Consider the following 16,229-nt stretch of genomic DNA (forward strand, 5'->3'; position numbering starts at 1 on the left):
AAGAAAAAAAAAAAAAAAAGAAACTGAACCAGAGGGCAGGGATTAGAGCCCCCAAAGTCATTTATAACTATTTAAAAAGGCACTGTTATCTACCATGTCATTAGGACCTTTGGGCTCTGTTTCCTTCATACTGATGACTGTGGGGGTGGGGGAAACACTGTTACTAAAATGATCAGATTCATATAAAAGTATTTACAGAGAAAGGCAGAAAAATCCCCTCCTCTTGTTCCAAAAGAGAAACATTTGCCCGGTGGGAGAGGACAGCCTTTCTCCCTATCCTCTCTCCCCAGCCGTGCCAGACCCGTGACCTTGAGTGGGGGAAATCAAACAGTGAGGATGGGGGAGAAGCTGTCAGAGTCCTCCTAACAATGGGAAAGTGTCTCTCTCTTTCTGTTTTATTGCTTTAAACTCTCCTTCAATCAGGGGAGCTAGAAGATAAACTAAAATCTGTAAACCCCACGCCACACCCCCAAACGATCCTGGCTGCAAGAAGAAGATGGGGCAGGCGGTCGGGACAAAATGGTGAGGACCAAGAGGTAGGGCTGGCTGGAGCTGTCTTTCTAGAGAAAGGGGCGGAAGAGACGGGGACAATAATGCTTCAAACTACCAGACATTTGTGCTGCTTTTCTAAATCTCCCCCTGGGAGCCTGACAGCGCGTCAGCAGAAGCAAACCCAGGGCGCACGAACCCACCAGCCAAAGCATCCGACGGCAGCCGTGGGGCGTCCCCGCGGTGTCTACACGTGAGCGCTCTTGGCGTGGGTGGGCGAGCTGGAGCCCGAGCCGTAGTAGAAGCGGTTCTCGCCGAAGGTCTGCGCGTCCCCCGAGCAGCAGACGATGACACAGCCGCCGAAGAGGCAGAGGGCAGAGCCGATCCAGCCCGTGTAGAGCGAGTAGCCGAAGCTCATGATGGTGGTCTCGCGGTGCGCGCACACCGGGAACCAGATGGTGGCCACCACGCCGCACATGGCTGGGGACAGGGGGGAAGGACAGCGTTAGGGTTCTGAGCTGGAGTGGGGGACGGGGGATAGAGAGGAAACCCATCCCTGCTCCCTTCCAGTCCCACAACAGGATCCAGAAGCAGCAGCATCAGGGCTAGGTGTAGGAGATCTCCAAGCAGGAGGCAACATGGGAGCTTCAGGAGTGAGAGATGGAGAGAGAACAGCCATCGCTCTCAGGCACCAGCAAGAAGGAAAAACAACTGCTGCCTGACACAATATAATGTATTTATTAGAAGGGAAACAGATTTGTTCCCTAGAAATATCTTTAGAGAGAAAAATGAGAGTTATCCTTGAAATGGATGTGCTGGAGAACTGCAGAATCAGGAATAGATTAGAAATTAGGAGGCCATGAAAACCATATGGATCAGCAAGAGAATAAAATCTGTGGATCAGTGTGAACTGGTTTAAATCCCTATCTCCACATGACTCACATGCTGTGTCCTCAGCCCATGTCCCTCCTCATCATTGCAGTGGCTCTACTGAGTGGTCACATAAACTTCACCAAAATCTCCCAGAACTCTAACACAGATTAGGGTTTATAAAATACAAGCAGAAAATGAGCAGGAACAAAATAAACAGCAGTTAGGCATTGATGGGGTTTTTTCATGGAAAGGGAAATGTCTCACAGCTCTGGAAAACAGATTCAACTTCCCTGTGGAAAATTTCTATCAAGCAATGGGGACAAACCCAGCAAGACTCTCCTGACATTTACTGAACTGAATAAAAATGGGACCTAAGGAGTCTGCAGAAGCGAAAATGGGATCCCACCTAGGGACTACAGCAGGTCAAAAAATTACTGCAGGCATCACCTTTTACTTGATATTCCATAGGGGGTTTTCCCACAAAAAGCCAGAGGCAGCTGCAGTGGTGCTGTGAGGTGGCATGTCAGGGAGACAGTCCCCACAGAGTCCCCACATGCACCGAGGGCAACAGGAGTTGATGGTGTTAATCACCTCCCAGGAGCAGGTCCTAAAACAATACTCCTTGATGGCCTGTACATCTGAGAAGAATTAATCTGTCAATATTTACTTGCCTCTGGGACAAGCTGTGCAGGACTCCATCCTTGTGGCTATCAGAGAATCAGAGCAAAACAATAACAGGACCATGGCAGTGTTACAGATTTCCACCGACCGTGTTAAAAGGTATCTGGAGGCAGTGTCAGAAAGTTAAAGTTGCAAGAGGGAAAAAGAAAGGGGTGAGAGTAAAAATAAAATTGTTTAGTTAAAGCAGAGAACAAACCGTAGCTCCTGGCCAGTACAGCAAAAAACCCATCCCCAAAGCTGCAGTTATTGTGAGAGAAAATATTTTCTTATGGGAAAGAGAAGAACATTTGAAGGATGCTTATAAAGCCAGAAATAATTTTGGGCCTCCTCAAAGGAAGGGCCCCGCAGCTTTGGAAGGAATTTTGGACAAGGCAGGGAGGGGAGAAGAGCATTTCTCCTGCGTGTGGAGTGGTCCTGCAAACAGCTCATGAACCTCCAAGGCTTTAAAACAAAAATGTATCAGTTGGGAATCCACAAAGCATTCTAATGGGCTCTGGGAACAAAGCTGCTTTGTTGTCCGAAAAAACACAATCATCTTTTCTTTCTCTGTCAGCAGTAAATATATATATATATATTTGTCTATAGACTATAAGAGCCTTATCTCTCCAGACCCTCCCCCACAAGACAGGACCAAGGAAAACACTTGCACTGGGGTGAGAAGAGCTCTCAGGGATGCTCACACAATGGCATCTCTTGTGCATGTGGCCCCACTACATGTAAAACCACCTTATTTTAATGCTGACAATAGCAGAAAGCTGTGAAACACAAGCCAAGGACTTTGCATGGGTTCACTTGACCTCTCTGTCCTCAGAGGCTGCCAGCTGCCAGTGACCCTGCTGCTGAGCAAGAGGAATGCCCTGGAACAGGACTGGGCTTCATGGCCCTGCATAGATTAGGTTGGGCTGTAAATCCTCTGAGGAGATGGGAAAAGGACAGTCAGCAATTGCAGTGTCTCTCTATGGGCTCAGATTTTATTCTGGTTGTACCACAGGGGAAGGCTGAAAAAAAACTGGTGATTTGACAAGAAACCCAAAGAGATTGGAAAAGGAGTTTTAGGGCAAGTTTCAAGTTCTAAAATGGCTGTCCACGTGGAAAAGATAGAAGTTGTTATCCGTTCTCTTGTGCTAATGTTGGGACACCCTCTGCCTCTCTCTAAACAAGAAATCCTCAGACTCTAGAGCTGCCGTAGCCAATATAATCCAGCAGAAAAATAAAAGAAGATCTGCAAAGAGAAGGAATATTTTATATTAGAGCAACCAATTTAGCTGGGAAAACAGGCCTGTTTTGGTGTGGAAATCCTGCCTGCATTTTGCAGCTGGAGTAGGCAATCTTGTAAAAGCCACTGCCTCTACCTAAAAAATCCTCTCAGCACTGCATGGCATGAATGTCCTTGCTCCATCAGATTGCTGTGAATCCACAGGGATACATCCCAGCTCCCAGTGTTTCCAAGTGTTTTTTAACTGTGGATTTGCAGTAGCTCAGTCTGCTGAGCTGAAACCCTCAATACTCAACATCAGAGATGTGTTGGAGTCAGAAGGACGTGCACAGAGACAAGAAGCACAGAAGGTGCTTGGGGAGCTGGGAGAGAGGGAACAGGATTGTTCTAACTCAAGGGACAGTGAGTCCCTGCCAAATTCCTTAACAGTAAGTTAAAGGCTTTTTGCAGAGGAAAGAATAATTTTATTTCACATCTAAATTTAACTATTCCGAATTGCTGACTCAAAGTCACACGGATTTCTCTTTCAAAGCATTTAGTTGAAAAAAATAGATACTATATTTTTTCTGTGTTCAAGGCAATCTTTTTATCTATGGTTTCACAAGTAAGCCTCATGCAGTCTTCAGAAACTCATTAACATCCTTTATTTAGTACACAATGGCTTCTTTTGTAGTAGCAATTCCCACTAACATATATTTAATCTATTTTCCAATGTCTGACTCCTTCTCCTCCACTGGGAAAAGCCCCCTTGGTTACCAGCAAGGGGTGCTCCAAATTAGTATCAACAACATGAGCTGGGCCAGGGTTTTTCCATCAACACCAACGTGTGAAATGTTTTCATAGCAGCTCAGAGCAAGCCTCTGCTGACGGTTGTTTTCAGCCATAAATCAATTCTCTCAGTCAGATAGGATCAAACAAAGCCATAAACACATCAGCAGCAGGATAGCAGGGCGTGCACACAGGTTGCACTCTGGCAGCCTGTGATTATCAGTGGACAGAAAAATCAATGGAATATCTGAGCCCATTGTTTTCCTGGCAACTTTTCAGCTTTTTATATATATATTTTTTTTCTTTTTGGCTTTGAGCTTTGTTTCAATCCCCGTTTTCCCTTATACCAAATCTCAGTGACAAACTGACATCCCTTCCCTGAGCAGCAAGTAAATTTTGCTTTGGGGCCAACTTCCCTGTTTGCATCCCCACTCCCTATTTCTGCTGCATTAGGGAGTGTTTTGGGGACCATTTTCTTTTAACCAGAGCTCTGGGTGTTGCTCTCCCCTAAGAGGAAAAGTCTGGAGCCTGTGAGGTTGTGGAAACCATGAGTGAGAGTTCAGTGGCTGGAGGGTGAATAAAAACAGTCCCGGGCATGTTAGTTCTAGAATATAATGGATTTTAACTCAACATTGTATCTTTCAGAGCCTGATCCATGCTTGTTAAATGTTCTGGAATGGTGACACCTCATCTTGCAGCAAACAGATCATTAATCAGCTTAAATAATGTCAAAGTCCTAAGCTCTGTACATGATTCTTCTTCCAAAGGGACTGTCTTGCTGATGAGCCTGGAAAAAAATGGGCTTTGTAAATATAAATGTGGGTTGGTTTGCTCTTTCTTTTTTTTTAGAAAAAGTAACCTAGAAGCAAAAGAAGCTTATTTATTCTTCATTTGTGATCTGACAAAAAGAGCATTATTGTAATTGTGACTAAAACATTGTGACCAGGCTGCTGATCCCAGCCCAGACCATTCAGGGCATCAGTGACACCAGTAAATCATTCACCTGTAGGTGCTTCAGAGCTCACAGGGATGAAAATCAATAAGACGTGGTCCAAATCTGACCCAAAGATCATTTGTCTGCCAATGTCTCCATGACACAAATGTGAGAGATGTGATCTCTCACACTTCCTTTCCTCACACGATCTACCTAGTTGGAAAACTGTGTTCTGAGGCAAAGGGCAGCCTGGTTTATGGAGCACCACAACTCCCCATTACCCCCTCACATCTGCTCTCCTCCCTGGTGTCCCACTGCAGCATGACTGGGGTGGGATTGTGGCACATCAGACACCAGACCCTGGTGGGACACTGCAGCATAAAGGATTTCACTTGTTCTAACACAGTGATACCCAACACTGGTACTGCAATTTGTCATCCGTGAGCTGATCCTGTCATCCTTCTGCCCTTTGGGATTTTTAGGGACAGTCCTCCTGCCTCCACACCGGCAGCCACGCAAGCAGGGATGACCTGCAGCACAGCTCTCCTCGACTGGAACCAAAATCTTGTGGCTTTTGTGGCAAAGTGCAGCTCTGCTGGGCAGGGCAAATCTACCAGAGAAGACTACTCTGGCACTAAAATTTCATTCACAGGCAGAAAACCTCCACCTTCTCCTTCACTTCCCCAAGCCCAAATAAATGACTCAAGGTTCCAGGGCAGGGATGAAGATCACATTCCAACATGGCTGTTCATGATTGGGATGTCCTAGACCCGCCCTATAAAGCTGATGTTAGGACTTCTAGATGTGCTCTTAAACTCCACAGGCACCTATAGGGCCTCTTGGACTCAATCCCTCAGATTTGGGATGTATGAATTTGTGCTAACCCCAAGGTGATGGAGGAGGGCTGACCTGCATGGAAGAAACATCCAGAAGACAGCCCTTCTGAGTGTGCAGCTATATTCAGTGCCCACTTGAAAAAAAAGAAGGAGAAGAAGAAAGAAGACTGCATGATGTCAGTGCTGGCTGCCAGCGAGCAGCAGAGCCACACAAAGAGGTCACTTTGCCTCTCCCCTCCTCCTCTGCCACAGACGGGTGAAAACAAGGCCCTGCAGGCTGGTGCTGAGATGACGAGGCCTCAAGAACATGCAGGTGCTGCATGGGGGACAATGAGCTCCACAGTCTGTGCCGCTCAAAACAATCTCCTCCACAAGCACCAAGGACGGGAAGAAATTCCCAGGGGAGCTTGGAGGCCAAGGGGGAGGCTGGCCAGAGGGGGCTGGGAGGCACAGAGGGAATGCCAGTCCTCTCCCCGTGCCAGTGCCATCCCTCCTCCCATGTCTGTGCCACCTCCATGCTCTGTGCCACCACAGAGGGCATGCCAGTCCCATCTTCCCATGTCTGTGCCACCTCCACTTTCTGTGCCACCACAGAGGGAATGCCAGTCCTCTCCCCATGCCAGTGCCATCCCTCTTCCCATGTCTGTGCTACCTCCATGCTCCTTCCCCTGTGGAGGCCACAGCACCAGCCCCATTCAGTAAGCAATTCCCACATGCCTCAGCTTACTGTCCGTGGATTTCCAGGGAAAATTTGGAGGCTCTGCCTTCCCTATAAGTAGCTTGGAAGTTCAGACCTTTTCCCAAAAAATCACTTCCACAGTGAACCAGGATGATCCATTGCCTGCAGGCACTGCCAGTGTGCAATGGCCCTCAGGAGAAGTCGTGCCTGAGAACTCCATGAGGGAAGGACAGAGAGATCCAGAGGCAAAGACAGAGGGATTCACAGAGGCAAAGACAGAGGGATTCCCTCTAACCCTGCTTCATCCCTGCCTCCTCTCCTTGTCCTCCCACTCCTGTCCCTGCCTTTTGCCCACCCACAGGCTGCAGCCATGCTGGAGAGCTCCAGGCCCAGCCCAGCACAAACCCTCCCAGGAGAACACACCCCACCAGCCCACAGGGGACGGGCTGCAGCCCCTCAGCTTGGCAGGTGCCTTACCCAGGAGGATGATGAGGATCCCTCCCAGCTGGGAGCGCCGGTACTTGGCCGCCCCGGGCTCGTGGCCCATGCGGATGCAGGGCAGCACCGTGATCAGCAGGAAGATGGCAGGCAGGCCCAGGACGGAGGCCGCGATCATCAGCGCTCGACATGCTTGGACGTACCCTGCAGCAAGGCAAGGAGGAGGATTTTGTTATTTGGCACTAGAAAAGGAGACTTTGGAGGAAAGCTCCTGTTTGGTTAGAGCCCAAGACGTGCACGGAGTATGGGAAATGGGTTCATGCCTGAGTAAACAGTAAATGTTCACCAGGCACAGGGCAGTGAGGCTGCAGTGCAATGGGGAGTGCGTGGACATGGGATGTGCAGGCTCACAGTTTCCCAACAAACAAACAGCACTGCCTGGAAAACACAAGCTCTTCCCAGAGAGACACTGAGAAACCATGGAGCTGGAAAATACAGGAAGGGAAAGTAGCAGAAATTTCCTCTAGGAGGGAGTTTCCCTATATCTTTCCATGGTGACAGTTTGATTAAAGAACAAGATTTTAAAATCTTCCAAATAAAACAACAGTAATTTAAAGCCTCAAAGACTCTTCCGTCATTCAGAGGGCTGAATAGTTGTAGACACACTACGGACACTGAAGGTCCGTGGGATGCTGCCAGCAGCTGCCCCAAGGCAATGAGCACTGTTGACCTGGGAGGAGGAGGAGGAGGAAGAGGAGGGACACTCCTCACCCACAGCCATACCTCAGCATGGCACCCCAGGAGCTCACATTCCTCCCTTACCTGTCCCTGTGCACAAGGCAACTGAAAACAACAAGGACCAGGGGCTGTAGGGGTGCTGGGCAGGACCATGACCTTTCTGCCTCTGGGAGGGTCTATGTATCATAATATGTGATTTAAAAAATATTTATATACTATCTGTATATATAAATTTAAATATATATCATTTATATGTAATGTATATATACTATACAAAAATTGCATATGAGTAAGTTATACCAGGTCATTATTAGCATGCAAAATGAAAAAGGACAAATGCCAGGTTTGCCCCAGTGCTTGGTGACCTCCCCCAGTTTTCAGGACAGTCTCAGCAAGGGAGTGTGCTGGGTCTCTGTCCCTTCTTACTAGCAAAAAGAAGCTGTCAGATGTAGACAGGGAGTTCCAAGATGCTTCAACCAACACCAGCAAAGAGGGGCCTTGAGCACATCCACTGACTCACAGGTACAACCCCAGGAAAGAGGATTTTCCTGTTTCTGGAAATGCAGAACTTATGTATTTAACTGTGTGTATTGAAGATTTCCTTATTTTTTTTCAAGAGGAAACTTAAAAAAATTGTTACCTGAGGCATTCGGGGCATAAAAGCAGACCCTAAACAAAGGAGATGGCTGTACCCAGTGTAGATTCTGTGCAATCAATCCCAAGTAAATGAGAATAAAACCAATTCATTTTAAAGACTTGACTCAGACAAAGAAAGGCTCTAAATGTATTTCAGCTATTGGGCACACCAGGATAAATTTCCCTCTCATGTCAAGCCATGGGTCTCAAATAGGCTACAAGAAGAAACATCTTGGTTTGTGATTTGCTTCTGCTTGAGGGAAGCTTTGCTCTCTGCTACTGCAAGACCCATTCACTTATTTATTCAGTTGTATTCACTTATGTTTCTTTGGGGCAAAACCTTCCTCTATATTCTCTGCTGGATCAGATTTAACAACAGTAGCAGTAAGGAAGGCAAACTTACTAAAATAAAAGTACAGACAGAGAAGGGGAGAATGAGAGACTCAACATTCCTAAGCACTGTGCGCCACAGACCAAGCTCTGTAACAGAGAGAAATTCAGGAATTATCTTTTTAACCTCTTATAAAATTGTCTTCACAACAATTTAAACCAGTAAACAAGGAAACATGAAAGAAAATGACAAGGAATGGTCATTTCTGCCCTGTCAGCTTTGAGAGGCACCTTTGACATGATAGAGGAGTTGCAATCTAAAACACAGCGGAATGAAGTGCTACAGAGTGAACAGTGGTTGAAACTGGCAAGGCCACAAACCAAACTTACAAGGACCAGACCTCACAAGACTTTGGCAGGTTTAATTAGCCCAAAAGATGGATTAATGCTGATTAAACACCTTGCTTAATTTTTGCTTTTCATTAATCTAGATGAAAGTTACTACATCATTAAAAAATATCACATTAAATGTAGTTACATCCGTTTGCTGTGTGAAAGTTCTGTCTTGCCTCAGAATCTGTGGGAAGCACAAGACCATCAAGACTAATGATGATCTTCTGAAAGATTAAAAGCCATAGCAGCATTAATAATAGATGCTGAAAGATTCATTACACTCCAAACCACTTTAAGGAATCAAACCTTAACATTTGTAATAGTTCACCATCCCCTTGAAGTGCTCTATTACACCTCAGTGTGCTCTGTATGTTTTGCGGTGCAATCCAGAGACAAGATGTGAGAGGAGCAGTGAGATTTTACTAAGAGCAATGATTAAACAAACATTAACTGGATTTTAGCAGCCACAGAAAGCACGAGACCTGGCTACGATTAAAACAAGGTGTAAATCAATGAGAATCATGTTAAGAGCTATCATTTAACTTCTTTAGTATTTAATGGACCATCTCCTGTGCTGAGGAAGCTGGAGGAGGTTCCCCATCACCTGTGCTGCTCTAGGCAAGGCTTCAGCCCTCACTCGGGGTGGGAAGGGGAGGATGGCACACACTCACCCGGCAGTATGAGGATGTCCACGAGGGGCTTGCAGTGGTAGAGACCTGTTGCCATGACACAGTCTGCCCACAGCCCCTTGGATCCCAGCTCATCCATTTTCCTGCAGGTGGTGATGGTGTAGCCGCAGGTCACCACCCAGTCGTTGGTGGCCGTGGCCACAACCACCCCGATCCACCCCACGAAGCTGCAGACAAATCCGGCCAGGTGCAGGCAGGTGGCCACCATCTCCGTGCTGTGCTGGGGACAGTGACAGCACAGAACCCACGGGGGTCAGCGGAGCCGCCCGGCGAGGTCGCGGCTGCTGCAGCGGCAGGATGGGACGGGATGGGCAGGAGCAGGTCCCTGGTCGGGCTCTGCTGCAAACACCCGGCTGCCTCTGCCCAGCTCCCTCCCTGGGAGGGGTCAGAGCTGCCTCCAGCCCCACGGCGCAGGGGAGGAGCCAGGGGGGAGCCCCAACTTCTGCCAGAGCATCCGGAGCGTCCGTCCGAGGGGAAGGAGAATGTGCGGAGGAGGAGATGCACGATCGCACCCAAGCGTGCCTGAGAAACGAGCCGGAGGGGTTTGTTCAAATGCAAGATAACAGCCCGAATATTCGAAATTTAGCAGAGAGGGGAAAAAATTAAGGTAGTGTTTGCCAGCAAACTTTAATAGTCGCACTAGTACATCCTCATGGAAAAGTAAGGGGAGAAATGTGGTGGACAGAGTTACTCAAGAGGTGGAATTGATCACCTCATCAAAGCCACCAGCACAGCTACAGGAAAGGGACAAAACCAGTCCTGAGTCTTTCCTGATGTTTCCAGGAACTGTAAAAATATAAAAGACCCACCACTGCTTTCTCTGCTGTGCCTGGGCTTTCAGAACTATTAGCTAACTCTCACTGAGTATTAAATACATGTTTACCAGCACCACAGTCCCTTTTTGAATCCCCAAATTAAAACGAGCAGCTTTTAACTCAGACTTTTAGTCTGAGTAAATTGACTATATGAATTTTAGTGCATTTGATAAAACAGGAGCAGCCCGCTCCTGACATTTTATGTCAGAGGTGGAGAAACGTCACATCTTCCTGTTCTGCATCAGGGGAAACAGGGGGGCAGGACACTTTCCTAGTTATTCGCTCTGTATTTTCACAGCACATATGAATGTTCTCCCGTGCCAACACATCCCTGAGGATATTTCCTGGCTGTGTGTCCTCCTCCAGCGCTGCTGGTTTTGGGAAGGGAAGGTTGGAACCAGGCGGATGCTGCATGCCTGGAGAGACCACTAGTGGAGAGCTGTCTGCGGTGCACGGGCAGGAACGGGGACGAGAAAGTGACACAACAATGAATTCCATTCACTCCCAGAGCTGTCAGTGAGACAGAAATACGGGAAACGCCACTCCGAGTTTAAAGTGCTAGGAATGAAATATATCCTGCTCCTCACCCAAGGGTGCTTTTTGCCGTTCTTTAACAACTAAGAAGCAAAACATGAACAAGAGCATCCTATCATTTGTCACCTGCTCCTTAGATCCAAAATTCAAGGACATGAGGTCACAGTTTTCTGTCAAAGCTTCATATGAACACTGTAGCACTACCAGTATAGTTGAAAATTCTTTTTCAAGATAAGCTTTTCTAATAAATATAAATTTAATTGTTGTTTTCACATTTGTTTCATATTGTTGATTACTCCTTGGGTTTCTATACCTGGTTTATGGTATTTCTGTGAAGCCAAGCTGCCAGCTGGCCTTCCATGAAATTTCCTGATGTGATTCCACCTTCCTGCATGGCTTATCCTTCTACTGCACCCACCTCAGGTGGAGTGTGCTGTTACTGATATCCAAACACAAATTTATGTCATCTAGGGCTCCATTCTAGATGGATTTAATCTTCCCCTAAAAGATATTCCTTCTTATTTATTATTCAGGAGATAAACTTATAATCTCTTGGTTGTAAGCGGTGCTGTTCCACTTCTTGGACTGAGCAATTGCATTGGACGGACCATGTGTCACCTCCTGAATTCAAAGGGAGATGAGAGATTTCACCCCAAAGCTGAGGTTTGGAATCATTTTACACAGTGATAGTGCAGGCACATCCATCCTAATGCACAATATAAGTATTTTTAAAATGCTGCAAGGTATTCATTGGCATATACACCCTTCTGTAATTCAGTCTCCTACATTTTTGGTTTCCTTAACCACAAAACTTCTTAACCCCATGTTTTCCTTCACAAATGTATTTATCAAGAAGTGTGCAGGAGCAAGGAGTAAATCTGACACTTTGGTAACCAGCACTGCTCAACAGAACTCGAGCTGGTGCCCACAGGGCATGGTGTGAATTATTTCATTAATGTCAATAAAGACAGGAGCCATTTACCATTTTGTCAGTGTTATAAATCACACCACCAACAGTTAAGTGAATTTAAGTTCATACAAGGCAAGTGGACAATGATTTACAAGATCAATAAAAGAAGGAACAAGAATGACTTGCCAGCTATATGCCAAATAAACTTATACACTTTGGGCAATAGTCTCAAAAGCTGCCTTTTTAAAAGCAAGTGTTAAACAAGCATTTATTCCAGCAACAGTGTGAGCTCCCTAAAAATCAATCTTCATACCCTTCACTCCCAGAGCTTTTCCTTGATCTGCATTGTTCTCTCTGACAAAAGACAGGCGTTGCAATTAGTCACAGCTACCCAAGCTATCAACACCCAGGGCTTTCTCATCCAAATGACTCACCTTGAACTTTTCTTTACATTTTCAGCCTCATTGTTTCTTCCCTGTTTGGAAATACAGCGGTATACAAAAGCAATATGGGATGCAGAAATAAACAAGTTTAAGTGGTACAGTCAGTTCTTAATTTTGTCCTATACTGAAGGCTGAGCTCATCATTGTAATTTTCATCTTTATCCTGGTTCATACTGCCCTTCTCTCTCTTTATCTGTAAAATACAGGTTTGCAGTTATCTGAAACATCACCAGGATTTCCTATATGGGACAGCAGTTCCTTAATACAAGGATAAAGTAATTTTGCACTGATTTGAGGGGAAGAAAAAATACCAAAAGGTGTGTGAATGTGCCTTCTTATGCATCAAGAAAATCTTCTCAGTATGAATAAAATCCCCCAGAAAATCTCCAAAATATTTGTAGCAAAAGTTAAGGTAATATAATCACATGGTTTACAGAAATGAAGAGCTCCTGAGAGTCACTCACCATCAGCAGAAACTATTTTTTCAGCAAATAGAGTAAAATTCTCATTTCTGATTTTAACTTTGGATAATCTCAGCATTTGATCTGGCAATGTGTGTTTTTAATCTCATTTATTATTGAGCTATGGAAGAGAGTTGTGAACAACTCACACATTGCTTGAGCAGTCAAGCAGCAACAAAGCTGGGCACCAGAGAACTTGCCAAGTATGCAAGGAGTTCTATTTTCAGGTATAAATACCAAACTTATGCCAAGATACATAAAAAGCTTGGTGCCAATACTTTTACAGAATCTTAAGAGCTTTAGATAGTGGATCCATGGGGAGGGATGGCTTTGATCTTGTAGATTTTGTTTAAAATACCTTTTAGAGAACTGGGGACCTGCTGCAGGCTGTGGGAGCTCTAACAAGTTTTGGTGTAATCTGATTTTAATTTACTGTAATCAAAGCAAGGAAGGCTCTGTCCTTAGAAAAGCAGAGAGTTAAACACCTCAAAAGAGCCAAGTTTAGAAGTCAATGCTCAAAAATACAACAGAGACAAGTGTTCTGACATTACAGTTCTTTATTTGTTTTTGAGTCCACGATCTATACAGGTATTTACAAGGCATGGAAATGGATAACAGCACAAAATACAATTGAGGTATAAGCTAAGAGCACAGTATGTCATGTTTCAATAAATATAATTCAAAATTTGTAAACTAAGTGACCAGATAGATGCATCTTGTCTACTAAAACCATATAAAATATCTGTTCAATCTCACGTGAGGTAGAGGACAGTTTTGTGTGTCATGTGATGCAACCACAGCAACGCTGACAATAAGACTGTACATCATTGGCAAATATTAAAAATTGTTGAATGCACTGATCATTTTTCACAGGCTTTTCTATGGTTTCAGAATTGTCACTCAACCTGTTGCCTTGAGCTAACATGGACTCAGCTGTTTTGCAGCTACTTTCTGTCATTTGAGAGAATTATACTGGCATGTCAACAGCAATAAATACTTTAGAGAGTGAGGATGAAAACACAAAAAACATTCTGTCAATCACAGAAAGCAATGTGATGGCAACGAAATATTTCAGACCAACTTTTTATTATTTCCTAGAATTCGTTTAAATACAGTACAGCTGTGCTTTCCTTTAAGTGAGGTATCTCTTAGAAGAAAAAAAAATCAATTGATATTGTTACACTTAATTAATTTTCAAATAGCAAAATTTTATACCATGTTTGCTGTGCTTGATGAAGTGCTTAAAACTCATTTTTCAAGCATTTTCCAACTGAACCACTAACCCTGAAAAAACCAATTTGCTAAGTAATGGAGACACACTATAAAATCATCGTGCAATTCGTAAGCAATAACTGCTTTCACAAAAGCTAAAAAACAACTGCATTTTTTAAATAGATATATGCAGCAAATAGAAAATTCTACAAGCTTTCTGTAAAGAAAACCAATGAACACTCACACTACAAATGCAATGAGCAAAAAGAAAATTGAAATTTGCAGCTTTCTGCTGCTTACTATCAATGGCTTAAATAAAATTACCGGAATATTGCAAGCACAGGTTAATAGGTAGGAGAAATTATGTCTTTTGTAGACTTCACCATGTTATAGAAAACTCTGTTGTGTGGATTAATTACACGAATTAAGTGCAGAAAAAATACAAAGTTGTTATCTTTACTGACAATCAAAATATATACTCTACAAACAAGTGAATTCTAGGAAGCTGACCACGACAGCATTTCAAGGCCAACTTCCCAACTAATGCTAGGAAAGGTTTCCAAAAATTTCATAACACATTCTAGCTATCCCCTCCCCCAGTACAAAACAAGAATGTATGAATAAAACATTGTGACTTCTAAAATTCAGGCCAAGACTTCTTTCTTTTCAGGCCACCAGTAGCTTTATGCTCCCACCCAACTTTTCCTACATCACTAATTGCATTATGCCTTTACTATGTACAGATGGTTTTACATCTAAGCTATCAATATATTAAATATAGAATAAAATTAGTTTAAGAATGTGAAACATAACTACATTCATCTAAATACTCCAACTGAACGATATGCTTTACAAAAACTAAAACACAGACTTAACTAAGTTTGGAGATTTAGATAAAAATCTCTTTCATTGAGGGACACCTGGTTACACTGTAAGTGAGGTGTTTCCAGACTGCCAAAATTACAAGAGTTTTATGCTCTAAGCTCTCATATTTTATTTATTAAAGTATACAAAGCATGTTAAATTTCTCTGTTATAAAATATAGGAGCAAATTAGTTATTCACCCCCAATCCTACTTATTCCAAAAGGTGCACTAGGCAACTTCCATTTTGGTGTAGGTGTTTAAGAAAGCAACTTTCAAATTATAGACAATTTTAGGGCTTTGTTCTACAGGTTTCATGTCACAGCTACCTGGTAAAATTACTTCTTGCCTGAAAAGGTGAGCAAGCAATGACTGAAGGCAAACCAAACAATACATAAAATGAGCATGCTGTGACTAAAATTAAAGATCTAATGACTGATTTAGTCTCTACCATTAAGTGTGCACTTAAGTGAGGGCCCTCAAGTGTGCATTCCAAGTTCCTATGTCAGGCTGTAAAATGAACCATTCAACAGAATTAGGATAAGGTAGCAAAAAAAAGTCAACATATATTTTTTCTAAAACTTAAGAGCATTATTTACAATTTACTAGAAAACTATCTTTCAGAGACTGTGAGCACACAAAGGTCTATGGCACATTCATGTATACATTATTACTTAAAATCAGTATAAAATTAAGTCTACAGATATGAAAATTGTTTATGTTACGTCAAGAGCCTGAAAGTAGTATTGAAGAATTTTAAGAGGATTACAATAATTTAAAATGCATTCTAACCTTAGATTAACTAAGTGGAATATTTACAAAGCTACTTTTAAGGTCATTTTAATAAATGTTCCATTGGCTTTACCAGCCAGATGTTCAAAAATAATTAGGAGGGCCTTATCTGCAATTGGAACTGGTGAAACTTCCTATAGCTGCTGGAGCTCTTGCAACAGTGAAAATTTTGGTACAAAGGATGGCCCCCTTTTTATTGGTACCAAGGATGGCCCCTTTTTTATTGGTACCAAGGATGGCCACAGCATTTCCAGAGCCTCCAGCAGTGACCCAAGTGCTGGCTGAGGCACAGGAACCTGGGCTGCACCAGCCCTCCCTGGCCAAGGGGAACCTCTGAGCAGGACAAGAACACAGACAAGACCTGAATGGAAATGGAATATTCACTATCCTACTACTAGAATAATCCCAGCAGGGCTCCAAACATCCAACAGCTCAGCTAGAAATGCTGAGGTGCATCAGCTGTGAGAAGGAGCTGAGGTTTTACCCACACCCACCACCCC

The 16,229-nt window shown here is 44.0% G+C and overlaps 1 protein-coding gene across 1 annotated transcript; it reads right to left on the reverse strand.

Moving 5' to 3' along the window:
* On the reverse strand, positions 1–9,908 carry CLDN11 (claudin 11). The gene is made up of 3 exons (XM_058812518.1): positions 9,683–9,908; positions 6,954–7,118; positions 1–969 (listed from the first exon to the last, which is right to left on the reverse strand). The coding sequence occupies exons 1-3, from the start codon at positions 9,906–9,908 to the stop codon at positions 737–739; spliced, it is 624 nt and encodes a 207-aa protein (XP_058668501.1). The 3' UTR covers positions 1–736.
* Between the last annotated feature and the right edge of the window lie 6,321 nt (positions 9,909–16,229).

This window comes from Ammospiza caudacuta, chromosome 11, assembly GCF_027887145.1.
Source record: "Ammospiza caudacuta isolate bAmmCau1 chromosome 11, bAmmCau1.pri, whole genome shotgun sequence".
NCBI classification, from domain to species: domain Eukaryota; kingdom Metazoa; phylum Chordata; class Aves; order Passeriformes; family Passerellidae; genus Ammospiza; species Ammospiza caudacuta.

Coding starts and splice junctions, on each gene's coding strand:
- CLDN11 (XM_058812518.1), bottom strand. CDS start 9,908: ATGGTGGCCACCTGCCTGCACCTGGCCGGATTTGTCTGCAGCTTCGTG. Junction 7,119..9,682: donor GGACATCCTCATACTGCCGG/GTGAGTGTGTGC, acceptor GCCTTGCTGCAG/GGTACGTCCAAGCATGTCGA. Junction 970..6,953: donor GATCCTCATCATCCTCCTGG/GTAAGGCACCTG, acceptor CCCTGTCCCCAG/CCATGTGCGGCGTGGTGGCC.